The sequence below is a fragment of the Mchenga conophoros genome, linkage group LG18 (assembly GCF_057382185.1).
Source record: "Mchenga conophoros isolate Kocher_MC1m ecotype Shallow Benthic linkage group LG18, M_conophoros_male_GT1.1, whole genome shotgun sequence".
NCBI classification, from domain to species: Eukaryota; Metazoa; Chordata; class Actinopteri; order Cichliformes; family Cichlidae; genus Mchenga; species Mchenga conophoros.
In genome coordinates, this window is record NC_140543.1 from 21,052,126 (window position 1) to 21,068,816 (window position 16,691).

Consider the following 16,691-nt stretch of genomic DNA (forward strand, 5'->3'; position numbering starts at 1 on the left):
ACAAACATTAAGAGCTCTATGAATCCATAGCTCCTCCATCTCCTTGCTACTGCCCATAAAACAGAGCAGCAATAATGACACACACAATAGCCACACTTGACAATCAGGGGCAGAGGACAAGTGTCTCCTATATTAATGGTAAAAGCAAAGCTATTAGAGGGGTGCCGGTGGTTACTTTAATTGGCTTACAAATAAGTGTTGAGTTAAAAGGCTCTCGGTATTTGACAGTTTTTCATCAGCAAAAAAAGTTTAAGTTCAGTTAGGTTGGTAATGATAAAATATGAATTAGGTGATGCAAAACTGTGTAAAATAAAACTAACTGGGAGTGAGCTCATTTTATAGAGGCACATAAACACGCTAGTAAGTGAAAATTGGCATGTGCATGCAAATACTCCGGATATAAAAACATCAGTGGACATTAACAGAATTAAACTCCATAAACGACTGCATGCGATGCCATCGCTTTTGGTCCATATTGACATTACAGCATCACACAGTTGCTGCAGATTTGTCAGCTGGACACCCATGATGCGACTTTCCTGTTGCACTACATCGCAAAGTTGTTCCATTGGATTGAGATCTGGTGACTCAAAGGCCATTTGAGTACAGCAAACTCATAGTCATGTTGAAAAAAACAAAAACGGACAGAGATGATTTGATGTGGTCATAAAGGCATGGGCAGGGCGAGCAAGTGAACTCACTTTGCTGCCAACACCAACACCAGCATGAACTATTGATACAGGGCAAAATGAATCAATGCTTTTATGTTGTTTACACCAAATTCTCAACCTACCGACGCAATGTTGCAGCACAAATCAAGACTCATCAGGCCAGGCAACATTTTTCCACTGACCAGTGTGAACTGGACAAAGGTAACTTCTGTTCTTAGGTGACAGGAGTGGCGCCTAGTGTGGTCTTCTTCTGCTCTCGATGTTCATTTGATTTATTTATTTTTATGTGCACGCTTAATTCTGATATGCATTTCTGTGACTAGAACAGGTGTTTAGATGTATGGCTCGATTCTATTCGAAAAAGTAAAATTTGTATTTATTGGTGGTCTGAGAAAGAGCCTCTGGCAAGAATACACAGATGCCACGAGGCAGATACATTTGGCTTAAATTATTTAAAAAGCACAGAAAGCATAGAAATACTGTAACAGTGGGGGCCGAGACACCATATTAACATGACTTTGTTCCTGAGTGTATGCGTCACATCTCTGAAAATAGTGGGAAAATTATCCTCCTAAGACCAGAACTCTTCCATGACATGCATTTTTAATTTCTCTTTGATATTTGGGCATATTGGGGCCCGATGAATGTAAAAACAAAGAATTACCAGTTGTTGTTTGTTTTTTTTACCTTATTTTTGTTTTTAAGAAAAATGAGAGCCACATATGAGGATATTCGTTTAAAATTTTGATAGAACAGTAGCAGTATAATGTTCTCCTAAGTGGATATCAGGCCCATGTAGAGCAAAATTGATATAACCCAAAATGTGGTGTGATGTGGACGTCAGGTCCTAGGATAAGGTTAAAGAGATGCCAAATATTAGTTATATACCAGTTTTAATGCTCAAAATAATCAAATGTTTTGCCTCAAGCTTTGTGCAGCAAAACAACAGCTAGCAAATCAATATGTGGTTGCTAAACCATCAAATTATCAGCAGCACCTTTTGCAAGCACACATAAACACACAGGTATAACAAAGCACTGAAAAGAGCAAAGAGGGAACTGGGTCACAAAGTTTGATTTCGACTAACTAATGCACCTATTATTAGTTTTGGTTGTCTTTAAACAGCCGTGACACCGCATATCTACTGAGGAGGAGAAAGATATAGTTCATTATTATATGAGCCAATGAATTTCTGGACAGACTCTAGATGGGCATTATCGGAGACGCCTCAGGCTCCTCTCTGGCGTGAAAGATGGTGGTCATTTGGCTAGACAAGAGGCGGTGAGGACCCCCTCCTAGACTGGAGCAGACGGGTGCAGAGGAGCCTAGGGCTGGCTGTATTAATGAACAGGCAGCGCTGAAAGGGACAGGTTTCTGTAATGCTGATGAATGGTCATTACAGAGCAGAGACGGGAGAAGAGAGCACAAGGGGAAGAGAGGAGAGGGGGAGAAGAGTAGAGTGAAGTGGGCACACAGGGAGCAGCAGTGAAAAAAGGCTTTAATTTGCACCTCAGATTTCTGTAAACTCGTTTATCATGTCAGCAGTGCCACTGTTCCTCACGTGCCTTCCCACTCCATCCTCTACATGCCCTTACTAGACCCAACCATTTTTTTGTTTGTTGGCAGATGTTTCCACATATTCTTTGTGCCAAATGGTTTTATTACCTGCGCTGGTTTTCAAACAGCAAAATTCGACGGCTCACATTTATCAGCTCTATCTCGCCTTGCATCATTTTATGGACTTTTTTCCATCATTTGACTGGATGTTGCGGCTGTGTGTGAAGAGCCAATATCTTCTCCTCTCTATTAAGCTTGATTGAGCAGCTGGAGTTTTAAAGGTCATAAGAAGGAGGAAGCACAGGGAGATATATGCACATAAGAAACATGAACTGACTTGAGGCCCACTCAGTCCACTATAGACCTCATTAACTTCTCGCCTTCAGCTGTTTGGATCATTGGTGTTGGGAACTTTGAAGAAATAAATCTTTGTGCCAAGCAGTTGCTTTAAATGGAAGCAAAAAGCATTGTATTATTATAAAGATTGAAATTGATCCAAGGAAAATAAAAAAATGAAAAAGTGTTTCAGATCATTTTCTCAAAATATTCCACAAAATATTCATTTGAATTCACTGGTGCTTTTATGTAACTCTTTTTTTTTTGGTCTGTGAGCTCTGCTGCTGTATGCTAAAGAATAATACATTCCTCTTAAAAATACTGTAACTAATTCAAATATTGCACACTGAATATCAGTGGAATGCCACTAACAATTTTTGCAAGGCCAGCTTTTGCACAGCTGGACGGTTACTCAGATGATTTCAAAGCAAGCTTCTTCTATTTTTTTTTTTCTGTGATTTCTCTGCCTGATTCTCAGTGAATCCAGCCAAATGTTAATGGCACGTTTTTAGCATGATTTGGTGCACTGAGTTAATTCCCCAAGGGGCTTCTGATGCTCATCCAAGACCCTTTCTGGGTCACACCTGCAAGAAATGGCCTGCAGTGAAATTCAGTTCAGTATGCACTCAAATGGCTTTCCATCCATCCTTGGCTCTCGTGAAGTCCCTGCCTGTCTGTCTAATTGTAATTCAGCAGTGCTTAATCTTGAATTTGTTACACACTATATTTTGTAACGTATCGACTCAATGCCCAGCGAAACTTGGCATCGACAGAAAACAGTATTGCATCCAAAATCATGCCTTGGTTTGCGCTTATGCAGTGGGAGTGCACATCCTACAGCTGTGAGCCTACTTGATAAACAAGACAATAAATTGTTGCTTTGCACTTGAGGAATTAAATTTTTTTTTAAAGTAATACATTTGTGTGTCATCAGTGGATTAACAAGCCCCAATAAGCTGATGCATTTTTCTCAGTCCAGGAAGAGGACTCAAGTTAGTGCCTTAGGGAAATTACTGATATGTGTATGAATTCTCCGTGGCTCTGCCAATATTAGCATTCTCTATCAAAAAAGAGTGAGCACTGCAGCCTTATAGCAGATAATTACTTATCAGCCATGTGGACTTCTTTCTCTCTTCTCTGTCTTTCTATAGTGGGAGGAGGTGAGTGGCTATGACGAAAACCTCAACACCATCAGGACGTACCAGGTGTGCAATGTCTTCGAACCAAGTCAAAACAACTGGCTCCTCACAACCTTCATTGATCGCCGCGGAGCACAGCGCATCTATGTGGAGATACGATTCACCGTGCGCGACTGCAGCTCCATCCCAAATGTCCCCGGTTCCTGCAAGGAGACGTTTAATCTCTACTATTATGAAAACGATGCTGTCATTGCCACTAAAGGCACAGTCTTCTGGATGGAGGCCCCCTACCTCAAAGTGGACACCATTGCTGCTGATGAAAGCTTCTCACAGGTGGACTTTGGCGGACGCCTGATGAAAGTTAACACAGAGGTGCGAAGCTTTGGTCCGCTGTCTAAAAATGGCTTCTACCTGGCCTTTCAGGACTATGGGGCCTGTATGTCTCTTCTGTCAGTCAGGGTATTTTATAAGAAGTGTCCAAGTGTGGTTCAGAACTTTGCAGTCTTTCCAGAGACCATGACAGGGGCTGAAAGCACTTCCCTGGTCATTGCTAGAGGGACCTGCATCGCAAACTCAGAGGAAGTAGATGTCCCTATAAAGCTCTACTGTAACGGAGATGGAGAGTGGATGGTTCCTATCGGTAGCTGCACTTGCAAAGCTGGGTTTGAACCTGACAATGGCAATGTCTGCCGAGGTAAGTGGATTGATCTTTTTCTGTAAAAAAACACCATGGTTGCTATGAGAGTGTATTATCAGGACTTACTGGGCCCTACGTACATTTTTCTTTCTTTTTCATTATTCAATCTTTTAAAGAGATGGACTCCTCGGAATAGAACAGATCAATTCACCTTAGTCTATTGGCATTAATTTATTCTGTTTTGGTATCACATACAACAGGGCATCATGTTACCTTTGGTCACAGGTCTTCCACTCTAGTGTAATGGCTGAATTGATTGTGTTTCATGTTTTGCAGCTTATGATACACCATACTTTTTCCTTAATCACATCTACCTCCAGGGAACTAAAAAGATACATTAGCATTGAGTTGTAATCTGCTGTGAATGTCCATCCTACCTTTCAGATGACAAAAGGTTTGATTCTGCCTCAGTGCGATGTGCTGATGAATACATTCTGAGGAATAGATAATAGCTCATATCTAAAAGGAAGGTTGAATGGGCTTTTAGTTCAAGCTGTCACTTTCTGTTTTTGCGTGCCCTCTAATGCACCTTGTTTTTCTGACACGCACATATACAAACAGAAGATTTGCTCAAGGTGTCTGACGATAATGCGAGTGGCTTGAGGCTCTCGGTGTGGCAAAGTATTGGTTGGCCTGCCTCTCGGGGTTAGTTGGAAAGTGTGTGGAGCTCAGATAAGATTGATTTACCCACATCTGGTCTGATCAATAAACAGATATAAGTGCCACATATCTACAAAGCACACTGTGTGTGACTGTGTCTACTGTATCCTTCTCACATTGCACCATGTCCTGCGCAAAACCCACCTACACACTAACGCACATCATAACAAACACACAAAGTCCTTGCCAAAGATTGGATGACTTTCGAATGAAAATAACAGGGCAGAAGTTAAAAGGCTGTGCTTAGGTTGATGTAAACTCTTAATTTAGTTTCAAATTTTTACACCATTTCTCAATATTATAATTCTCTTTACAAATAAATTGTAATCTGTGTATTCAATGCTTTAAATGCATAAGATAGACTCTCTTGTTTATCTTGTAAATAATTAAAGTGATCGGCTGATCAGCGACTTTGATTTATCCGATATTCGCTTCTCTTAAGTAAGTACAATTATCAATAAATCAGGGGCTCAGTTTGCTAACAGATCATGCAAATTTAGAATAAAATCCAGTTAGGCCGAAAATCATGGTCAACAGTCTAATTAAAAGCTGATTCCTCTGATGTCCATCATGTACTGGACAAAATCACTTAAATCAAATGCTAAGACTGCCCATTGAGATTGGTACACGCAATATATTTAATGTTAAATTATTTCACTGAAAAAAAATGTCCTAAGTATGTTTTTTTTGTCTTTCTTTTCTTAAACTTATGTGTTTGTGACACACAATACTTATGTATTGGTCTGCAATATAAAAACAAAAACACAACAAAATAATTATAATAAGCAAAATAAAAACAAACTACACATTGTCATCACCTTGAAGCCACGTGGCCTTGATAGAGTACTCGGTTACAATACTACAGTCAGACCGAGCCATTTGTGCTGAATATTCATAAGTCCACTGAACATGCTCCTGGTTGTACATTGACCTAACAACCCTTCTTTGTTACTGGACTGCGGGCTCCTGAACGTCTTGGTCTCAGAGTCTTATCGATAGGCGAGTAGCTCTCGTCACTGTCATAATTCTTGACATGAAGATTGGATCATTTCAAGCCTGTTAACAGACTTCATCTTGATGCTAGTTTTGCTTCATGTTTACATTGATTATTTGTTTATTCGTGTTAAATCCTGACTCACTAATCATGCTGTGTGTGGCATGTGCATGAGCATGCCATGCACTTGTGTTCCTATGCAGTGCAGGAATTTTAATTCAAATGAACCAAATAACCTTGCCTGTCCTCTAGCGCTGACAGTCTCATAGTCTTTAATGGATGTAAACTTACACTGATCCTTGTCAGTCTTTTCTCCGTGTAGCGTAACTTTGCCTCTTTCCCCATTATTTACCTCAGGCTTCTGCACACTTGGTGCAGAATAACTGGAATGTTAGTATGAGGGTTATTGTGGCTTGTGTTAGTGGAAGTCACCACAAACACGCATGTTCATGTACAGACAATGGTCTCACTGTAGAAATTGCTCTACAAAGACCACTAATTCCTACAATCCTCCAGACTTCCTTCTCTAGTACATTTCCAGCTAAGATAATCATCTCATCTCTCTCTGATGGAAATGCACTACTTAGCAGCAGTGCAGGGACTTCGAAATTCTGGTCAATACTGATGTTTGAAATTTCATCCAGTGTTGAAGCCTGTTTTTGTTCTATTTGTGTTGTTTTTGTTTTCCCGCTTTGTTTCATAGTGCACTGCCTAAGCTCAATGTCTAAATGTATGCCTAGTATTGTTATGGAAGCTAGTGAATTCAGCCTATACTAAGAGGAAATTACTGGGGTCTGTAGCTTAACAAGAGTTGACAGTAGTATGAATCTGTGAGGCCTCGATCCCACAGGTCTCCAGACCAGTAGGTAACCCCTACAAAGAAAACCTCTTTGCCATTTTTTGGACACTCGTAAGTTTGCTGTGCTTGCCCGTATTTTGTGTGGAAGATACAATTTCTCTGTGAACACTCATTGCGGGAGGAGGTTTCATTACCGTTTCATTACCGTGTGGCAAGTGTTTGCAGATATATCAGCATATTCCATACAAAATACAGGCGCATGCAGTAATCTGCTAGTAAAGAGGTTTTAGGTGCAGCAAACTACTCACAAATCTTTGTGTAATATACATTTTTCTGTCTGAACCAGTGGTTACCAGATGATTGCCAATCGATCTCTAGGACTGTGAGACTGGCCTAAAATGTTGTGTTGGTTGACCATAGTCGTCAGCACAAACACTGACTTGACAAAAAAAAAAAAAGGCCGGAGTAGAAATAGATGATCTAACCATTTCTAGCTCAAATAACTAGCTCACTCTCTGGAGTCTTGTGTGGAGTCAGTTCCCCTCTCATCTCCACTGAGAGTCCCCTCCAATAACAGCAATCTCAACCTTTTTATTTTTTGTGCAGTTTCTTTTCATGGACTTGCAATCCATTATTTAAACAGGGAAATCTAACCTTAAAGTGCTTGTGGAAGCTCAGTTCTATGGGCAACCAATCAATTGTGGGGTTGGTGCAATAACACAGCCTCAGCATTGGGTCAGAAGTAATTGCCCATTAGCGATGAAGGAACAGGAACAGGAACAAAAAGAATATAAGAGCATGTAGTTTCATGCTGGAATAATTCCCCTCATTGATACCAACAAAACAAAAAGGTATTGCTTAGAAAAAGGAACACAGTTGTACTGTGTACAGTCTGGTAAAGTGTGGAAAATTTTCAATTAGTGCCTTTATTATGTAGCTCTTGAGACACAAATTAATGTAATTTGCCTAATTCACCAGAACCTAAGAAGGTAAAAATTAGTTTCTGCTTATAGTGACATGAAAACGAAAGTGCATTTATTCTAGCTATGCATCTGTATATTACATATTATACCCACCATACCAAAACTTCTGTTAGGTGGATCATCGTTTTGAATAGTTGTCCTTTTACATGGAAAGCCAGTTTTTTGAATTGATAAATGATGGTTTTATTTCAAATTTTTTTGGAAGTTCTTTGTCGTGACAGCAGAAATAACGCTTGTTTCTTTTGCAGGTTTAATATGTGCGTTTCAGTGTTGTTTCAGGGCATGTGCGAGCTTCCCAGCACCTGATTGCACTTTCATTAATCTATATGTTTTAATTGTTGTCAGGTAGCGTGTTGTGTATGTGTTTGGTTGAGCAGAGAGACCATGTAGAGTTGTTGTGCTCTGTAACGATGATGCCAGCATGCCATCCTCATTACCAGCTCCCCAGCCACTACGCAAGCCATTTGGGTATCCCCCACTTTTCCTCTCCCTCTTTCTCTGTTCCTCGCTCTCTTCCCCTTAGCTTTGTAAGCAATCCGCTAAATATTTTATCACCTCCCTGTTAAATCGAGCGAGACACTCCAAATAAGACCCCGCTACCTCTACCAATACAAAGCTTGTCTCGGCTGTGTGTCCTGCTTAACTCAAGTATCCTAAACAGGCTTGTAGGATGGTTTCACTGACCCTTCTTAGAACTGGTGTCAAGGCCCACCTGAGGAGTAATTGATGGAATCACCTCGATCGTGCTGGCTTTGCGTCATGTGTTTTGTTTTGAGTCTGTCTAAGCATTGATCATTTTAATGTTCCATATGTTTTTTTTTATTTGAAGTAATTAAAACACCACAGAAACCTAATTATTCTGTTGTTTAAGCTCTTAAAAGTGGACGATGTGGCATAGTTGCAAATTATCCTCTATGAAAACCAATTCAAAACTTTCGAGTGCTTATTCTTAATTTTGGTGTTAAAACTTTATTTCCTGTGGGGAGCCAAATTTTCGTTGGGCTGACAAATGTCCTCTTCAGGTCTATAAGGCTAGCTATATTTTGTTTAATTTTGTAATTGGTTATTCTCAAAGTTTCGTCTGTTTTTACTCTTTACAGGCCATATGCAACACACATAGCTGTTGAGACTCTCCCCACCTGTGTGGATGTGGAGATTTGTGTGGGCTCAGGGAATCGCGAAAGGTCTGGAATTGAAGCATTGCTATTGCAGCTACTGATTGCTTTCAAATGGATGTGAACGGGCTATGAATGAAATGGGGGAAATGAGAATTTGACTGGTTAATTTCATTATCTGTGGTACTATATGAATTCCCAGAATTTTGCTCCATACTATCCATCCATCCCTCCATCCATCCTATATTCCAGTGCAGTGACCATAAGTATGTATTTATTTACTTTAGTATTTATTAGGGGTGCAACGATATTCGTATCGATATTGAACCGTTCGATACAGTGCTTTCGGTTCGGTACGCATATGTATCGAACAATACAACATTTGTAATTTATTTTATCAATTTTCCTTCTGACGATGCTGTCTGTGTTGAGCGCTCAGTGAATCTGCATTCGACTACTCCGCCTAGGCTGCACTGTCAAGCCTAGGCGGAGTAGTCGAATGCAGATTCACTGAGCGCTCAACACAGACAGCATCGTCAGAAGGAAGAGCGCAGGGCAAGCTAGCGAGACAGAAGTTAAGCTCTCCTTGTAACAGGCAAATTGAACGTCATTCAGATCTGGCGTTTGGAATTATTTTGGTTTTCATGTGATGTATGACCCTGAAGGTAAGCGAGTCATGGACTAAAGTAAAACAGTATGTTGGATGTGCCATGCAATGCTCAATTACATTGGTGTGAACTAGTGTGTTAGCGCAGTTAGCTCGTTAACGTGTTGGCCGTCTAGCCCCATGCACGGAGCGATCGGCAGTAGCTCGTTAACGGAGATTTGCCGTGTTGTGGCGTTAAGGTCATTTCAACGAGATTAACCTGAAAGCACTAGTGGGAACACAACGAATATGACTGCACATTTACGCCGACATCATCCTAGTGCAAAGACAAATACAACAAGCATGCTACTAACTTTAGCCGAGTCATTTAGACAGCTGTTAGCACATGATTCTCCTTATGCTGCTGAGAATATAGCCCAGAAGAAGCGGATAGTATAGCTTTTATTTTGGAAAGAGCCATTTCTCTGTAATAAACTCTCTTTTCCAAAGATGAGTGATTCCTCAATCAGATACAGGGCTCGCAATATCGCTAGCCCGACGTCCCGGAGCTAGCGATTTTTTCAGTCGGGCTACCAAAATCTATCTCTTCCCTGCCCGTCGGGCTACTGTAGGAAAAATATATGTCAATGCTTTTGCATTCTTTCAGAAATGTAGCTGGGTAATTATGTCATTGGCATCGGTGAGCCACTGTCAATATGTGACATATTGAAGTCGCGTTTGAATTTGCGCTTGTTTTTTTGCTTTCACTTTGCAATCGTGCGAACTGTGTATAGAGAGCGACAGCACTGATCTGTGAGTGATGATAATTTGTGCACCAATTCCTCTGACATCGTCTTATTAATCGTTAGCTTACTATGCAAACATGACAAGTGAAATCTCCCGCAGCAAGCTTAAACATGTGAGAGGTTGATCGCGCAGAGAATCGCTGAGCTTATGTGAGTGCGTGTAAAAGCATTTCAGTTCTGCTGAGCCAAATAAGACAGGTCAGGGTGAAGAAGTGACAGCCAAAGAAAAGCTTACCACAAAACGGAGAAGTTATGACAAATCAGACTATAAGGCAAAAAGAAAGTGCAGCTTTATGGTTTCATGGACAAAAGAATTTCTGTGGCTGCAATATGATGAGCTAAATAACCAGGGCTGCACATAAGTGGTCCGCAGGTGCGCATTCGCTGTCAAAATAAAAAACACGCACAAGGGTTAGGGTTAAATTTAAAAACTGTACTTTTGAGTTAAAATATATATTTATAATTTTAATAAATGACAAATAAAAAATGCATGAACATTTTTTTGTATCGAAAAAATATCGAACCGTGACACCAAAGTATCGAACCGAACCGAACCGTGAATTTTGTGTATCGTTGCACCCCTAGTATTTATGTCATTCCTCACCCGAGCAGTCCTATAGGCTGGCACGCCAATATGAGTTCTCTCATATTTTCTCTCACTGTTAGGCTCCAGCAGGCTTTTGACATGCTGCCACATTAATATTACAAATATTCAAATAACTTTATTTAACATTCAGCAGGCTGACAGTGGCAGCAGGAGATTCACAGCCCATTGAGCAAGAGCGCTTCCCTGGGCTAAGTGCCGATTCATCATGGCTGCCTTACTCCTGTCTAATGGCTGCCATCATGGGGCATGAGCACACACACTAAGAAAAACATATTACTTCTACCACGTGTGCATTTTTAAAAATGTTAAATGTAGTGAGGTGGGCACATTTATCACATTATTAACCTTAGCCTAAAAGCTTATAAATCCCCATATATCCCAATAGGGTTCATTGTCACGGACATCAATTAGCAGGCTTATTTCTCTCTAGAGAATAAAGAGCTCTTGCTCAGAGTCTAGCAGTAGAAACACATTCATAAACTGAATCCATCCGACCAGTATTTTAATCTTAAAGTTCAGTTTCGCAGGCTATGCACTAGGTTTTTTACGTTTTTCTGCTCCGGTAAGTTTTTTTTATTACTTCTTTGTATGGCTTATCTGAGTGTAAAAGATCTGACAGACAAACCCGCAAAGACCTGGTAACCTATTAGAGCCCATTCCATCCCATTTGGCCGTGTCTGCTCCTGTTCCACAGAGTTTACTTCATTTGCAGAGAACCATCCATGTGTACTGAACAACACACACACACACACACACACACACACACACACACACACACACAGCATTTACTAAGTCACCTTGAAGCCCAATTAAGTAAGCATCTGACTCTTCCTGTTCCTATTAGTCTTATTGCAGAGAGGGCCGGGGTGGTGTGAGGAAAATGGAGTGGGAGGAAGAGACAGAGAAAAGCTTTAAGAAAGAGAAGAGAGTGAAAGACATCTTGTTTCCATGGCTCTCAATAAGCTGAATGGCAAAGAGCACTGGTGAAAGAGCATGACCCAGACAAAGGCCTTTTGAATCTAAGGGCCAAACAGAGTGTTTATAATGACCCGAAGCACAGATGCGCAGCTCTCACTGCAACAACAGACCCGGTCTCTAATGATGCGAGGGGAATCCAAAGATTTTGTTCACACATAATTGAAATAGCCACCACAACCAGAGCTGTTCTTGTGGAGGGACACAAACTCCTCCCCCTCCTCCTTATTATTAGTTTTTGCTCCCCTTTCAGCTGTTTTCCTCTCTGTATCTGTCTCTAGTCTGGCTTTCTAACCTTCAGTCACTTTTGGGTTATGGATTTGGCCACTGGGCTTATACTGGGGTTGCTGCTGCCATCTCTCACTTGGTCGTTCTCCCAGATGTGGAACGGGGAACTTATTAGGCGGGCCTGCCTTTGACCCAGGACCCCTTCTAATCTACTTCGCCAAATTCTCATTCAGTTCTCATCGTCTACTTCACAGTCAGCCCTCATACGTACATGTCTCCTCTCCTGCGCTCCACTCAGTGATTGACACCGGGAGCCGAGGCCAACCAGTGGCACAAGGACACAGGAAGACAAAGAACCCCCAGCATTTATCTGATGGCTGGGGCCCTGCCTAATTTGCCTATGTCACCCCCATGACAAAACACAAAAAGCTTTTGCTTTGAAGGGCTTTACTTCACCCTCTCACCCAAACCATGAACCCCATCAATCAAATCTACCACAATTTCCTTTTTTTAATGAATGCACATTTAGGAATTCAATGAAAAACAAAAATATCTCATTTCTATAAGTTTGTATTTCAGTGTCTGTGTTGTCTTCACAAGATACCCAAATGTTAAATGCCAAGAGACACTTCAGCTTGCACGGCATGTGGGAAACTGTATTCCCCCTCATTTTTGTTTTCTTCTTCCACGCCTCATCCCTCTGGAATATGCTCCAGCACACAGTAATGAGGCGACACGTTGAGCCTCTTCGCAGAGTACTACCTGCTTTGGAAAGCAGAAACACCAACCCCTCCCCCTTCCATCGTACCTTATTCTCCTTCTAACCTAATCAGTGTCCATCAATATTCACTGTCCTGCTAATAAAACTGTTTGTTTGTCTGTGTGGTGTGATGGCAGAAGGACACATTTCAATTCCAGGAAATTGTCTCATCGCTTGCTGGAGGCTATCAGCTGCTCATTGATAGATGTGGATTAGTCAAATTTATGTTGTGGAACTTGTGGACTGACAATCTAATTAGAATTGAATTGCAATTATGGCGGGGCCGATATAGCTCTGTTCGTCCCACCTTCAATGACAACTCGACCACAAAACAACGAGTAATGTCAGGCTGGAAAACATTTTCCGTTTTTCAAGTATGTGAAGTGTACTTAAAAAATTAGCATGTTCTCTAGGGCTGCACAGGGGTGCAGTAGTTAGCTCTGTCGCCTCACAGCAAGAAGGTCTTGGAGTGAAATCCACTGGCTGGTGCTTGTCTTTGTGGCATTTGCATATTGTCCCTGTGCCTGGGTGGGTTCTCTCCAGGTGCTCCGGCTTCCTACAGCAGACCAAAGACATGTGTGCTAGGTTAATTACACATGTTCGGTTCTAAATTGGCTGTAGGTGTGAATGGTTGTTTGCCTCCCTGTGTTGGCTGTGGATGGGCTGGCAAGATGTCTGGGATACCCCACGTAGGCAGCTGGGGTAGACTTTGTGTCATGGCTCGCAAACTATTCAGTCTCTTTTGTGTGATGCCTGTACACACATTGAGAACCCACACATGTACACGATTACTAACACTACCACCTCAAGCTGACCTCTGCGTGTCTAATTTCCTAACCTAATCATATTCGCCTTACTTCCTGCACACTTGAAGCAAACAACATTGCATATATACACTGTAAACGCTCCTATGTTTAATCTTTAATTAAACATATGCAAAGAATTATGTCTGTGTAATTTATGTTATGACACCCTGCATTATCCTAAAGTAATTCGGCTCCCCAGGTCGTAACTGAGCAGGCTGTATCAAACACAACCTCACAATGTGCAATTATACATCAATTAGACAACTCCTATAATCTGTATTGCTCTATATCATTGTGTGGATGTAATTACATGTTTTCCTTGACAGTTAAGTCAGCCTGTATTTTACAGGTTTAAGGCTTGTGGTTCTGCTACAAGAAAGGTATATTTTCAGACTGACAAATACAAAGAACACACAAAGCTCAGGCTATTTAATAACTTCTAAGACAGCCTTTTTTTATAACAACAACCAATTACACAACTATTATACTTTAGCTGTGAGTGAGTCTGTGTCAACAGGTCTGGTGCTACATACAAGTGATACAGTATATCAGAATTGATCTCTCCTCATACAGTTAACCTTTGCACATTGTTGTGCAGTTTGTGTAGTTTTAGTGGTGTACCTCTCACTTTTAGTTGTAACTTTTGACTAATATACAGTATCAGGAAATATGTTTTAATAAAGTAGCTGTATTATTAGGAAGATCAATCAATGTACTCAGGGATAGCTTTACCACTTACCCTCTATCCCCATTTTATGATGTCTATGTGCAGTACTTACAAAATAGAAAGAGCCTGAAAGAACTGAGATGTTATCTCAGTGCTGGGCCAGCATTACTATAGTGCTAGTCCAGGCTGCACAGTGGTATTCTCAAAGAGAATGATATCTGATTAGTCCAGCTATAGCTGACAAACAAATGGATTTGCTGTGTCTAGAATGTTCTCTAGGGGTGCTACATGGGCTGAGATACAAAGACACTGCTTTTGTGATGGGGCCAGCGCAAGGCATAATAAGACCCTTTGGGGAATGAACCAAACACGGAGTGAAAGGGACACAAAAGCACACATGCTCGTACACTCAGTCAATTTCACAATGACTCTTCCTCTATCTCTCTTCCCTCTTTTTCCCTCTACACCTCTTTCTCTCTTGCGTTCCTATAAACTGACCTTTATATTATGGGCTACCGTAGTTGGACTGTCATTATGTGTTTTGGCTTTGTAGGCCTGTTGAGTTTCTTAACTCTCACATAAATTATTGTGTTGGCCAGGTTTCGTGTCGGCCTCCCACAAACAGGACACACAACAAGTATTATTTGTGGATGTACATTCATTTATTTGTGCACGCACATACTATATAAGTATGGCTGTGAGGGCTTTACACCCACTGATTCTTATTCACTCCCTTCCTTGTTTTCTCTCTGTATCTCATCTTTTCTGCCTCTTTAATTCCCCATTTACCACTGTCCTGCTTCTCACTGCTAAGAGAGCAGTCATAGAAGGAGGGTGACAATAGAGGTATTAACCAAATGCATTCTGAGCTGGCCTGACTTGTGCAGTCAGTGTGAGGCTTTTACACCCCTAATGCCATGTGAATAGGGCTGCTGCTCCCCAAGAAATTCCTTTATGAGGACTCAGACCGAGGGGCCTTTTTCCTAGCTTTCGTGACCTGGGTCCACAGAGGCTGTGCAGTCCCTTCTTTTTTCTCAACACGCAGTTCTTCATTTTCATAAGCACTTAATCTGGATTGGAAGCCTCTCCATTGTGGAAATGGTTTGAGAAGGGGACATCAGCCAGACAAAAGTACTTGTCTTTGGCGAAGGGTGAAGGCTCTTCTTGGCCCTTTTCCGCCCATTCCATTCTCTCATATAGAAAGTCAAAGCCCCCTGTGGAATATAGATGTGGCAAAGAGGTATGTGAATGCAGACTTCGGGGGGAAAAAGACCTACCCTGCAAAAAGAAAAAGAAAAAAAGATATATCCACTTTTCGCACTATATTTATCATTTGATCCAAGCCAGAAGAGATCCTGTGATGCTGGCTGATAGTAAAGTTTGAGTTTGATTCCTCTAGGTTACAGTGCATAAGACTTTGGAGCTGGAATGTGTAACAAACTCAGACTGAAGCTTTGAAGTGTAATACTGTTGCCCTGGGCTTCTTAGCTCCAGGGTGGAATGAGATTACACCCTTGATCTGTGTTAGCGCCCTCTGATCTGAAGGATTGCAACACAAAGGTGTGTGCATGTGTGTGCGTGTTTAAATTTGCAGACATATGTGCATTTTCTATGTGCTTGACTATGTCTCATTATATGTGTGTTATAGAAAATATATGAATTTGTACGTAAATGAAATTATTTGCCTACGTTTGTGTATATGTACGTGTTTGAAACACCAGTAGATGGTGTGGATACATGTTCAAACCTATCCTCCCCCAACAAATGACTTGTTAACTAATTGCTAATGTTGCTGACCTGATCTTACTGCTTTGTAGGTGAATCTCTCAGGATGCTAAGCCTATTCTTTCTCCCCCCTTTCTCTATGACTCTGTCTCTCTCCCTCTGTTTCTCTCTCCTTGCTCACTGCCCCGGAACACCTTAATCCAGTGTGAAAGCAATTGGCTCTCTCAGATCTAATCAATAGAGGGCCAGGGCAGCGAGCCAGGGGGAACATCTCTGGCCCCTGCTCAGCTACAATCAATTTAGAACCATCGATTCAGTGATTGAAATACAAAGAGGAGACGCGTTGGACCGTACAGGTGCTTTAGTGTTTGGGTGTGCCAACATGTTATATATCTCCTTGGTGAGCATTTCTCTGTATATGTGTGTGTGTGTGTGTGTGTATGTATGTGAATATGTGTGCGTATGGATTGTATGATTTGTTTTTGAGCCATCTGTAGTAAAGTGGGAATGGCATTTAATCTAGCACCTGTGAGACAGGACTCAGGGGGAAAAAAATCATTCCTAATCCAATATGTCCTGT

At 41.3% G+C, this 16,691-nt stretch overlaps 1 protein-coding gene across 2 annotated transcripts in view; it reads left to right on the top strand.

Moving 5' to 3' along the window:
* ephb1 (EPH receptor B1) overlaps positions 1-16,691 on the top strand; it is a 170,713-nt gene that overhangs the window by 71,910 nt on the left and 82,112 nt on the right. For both annotated transcript variants that reach the window (XM_085255672.1, XM_085255673.1), the window contains exon 3: positions 3,716-4,397. In XM_085255672.1, coding sequence (XP_085111798.1) covers positions 3,716-4,397 — 682 coding nt within the window. The remainder of the gene's footprint in view (positions 1-3,715; positions 4,398-16,691) is intronic.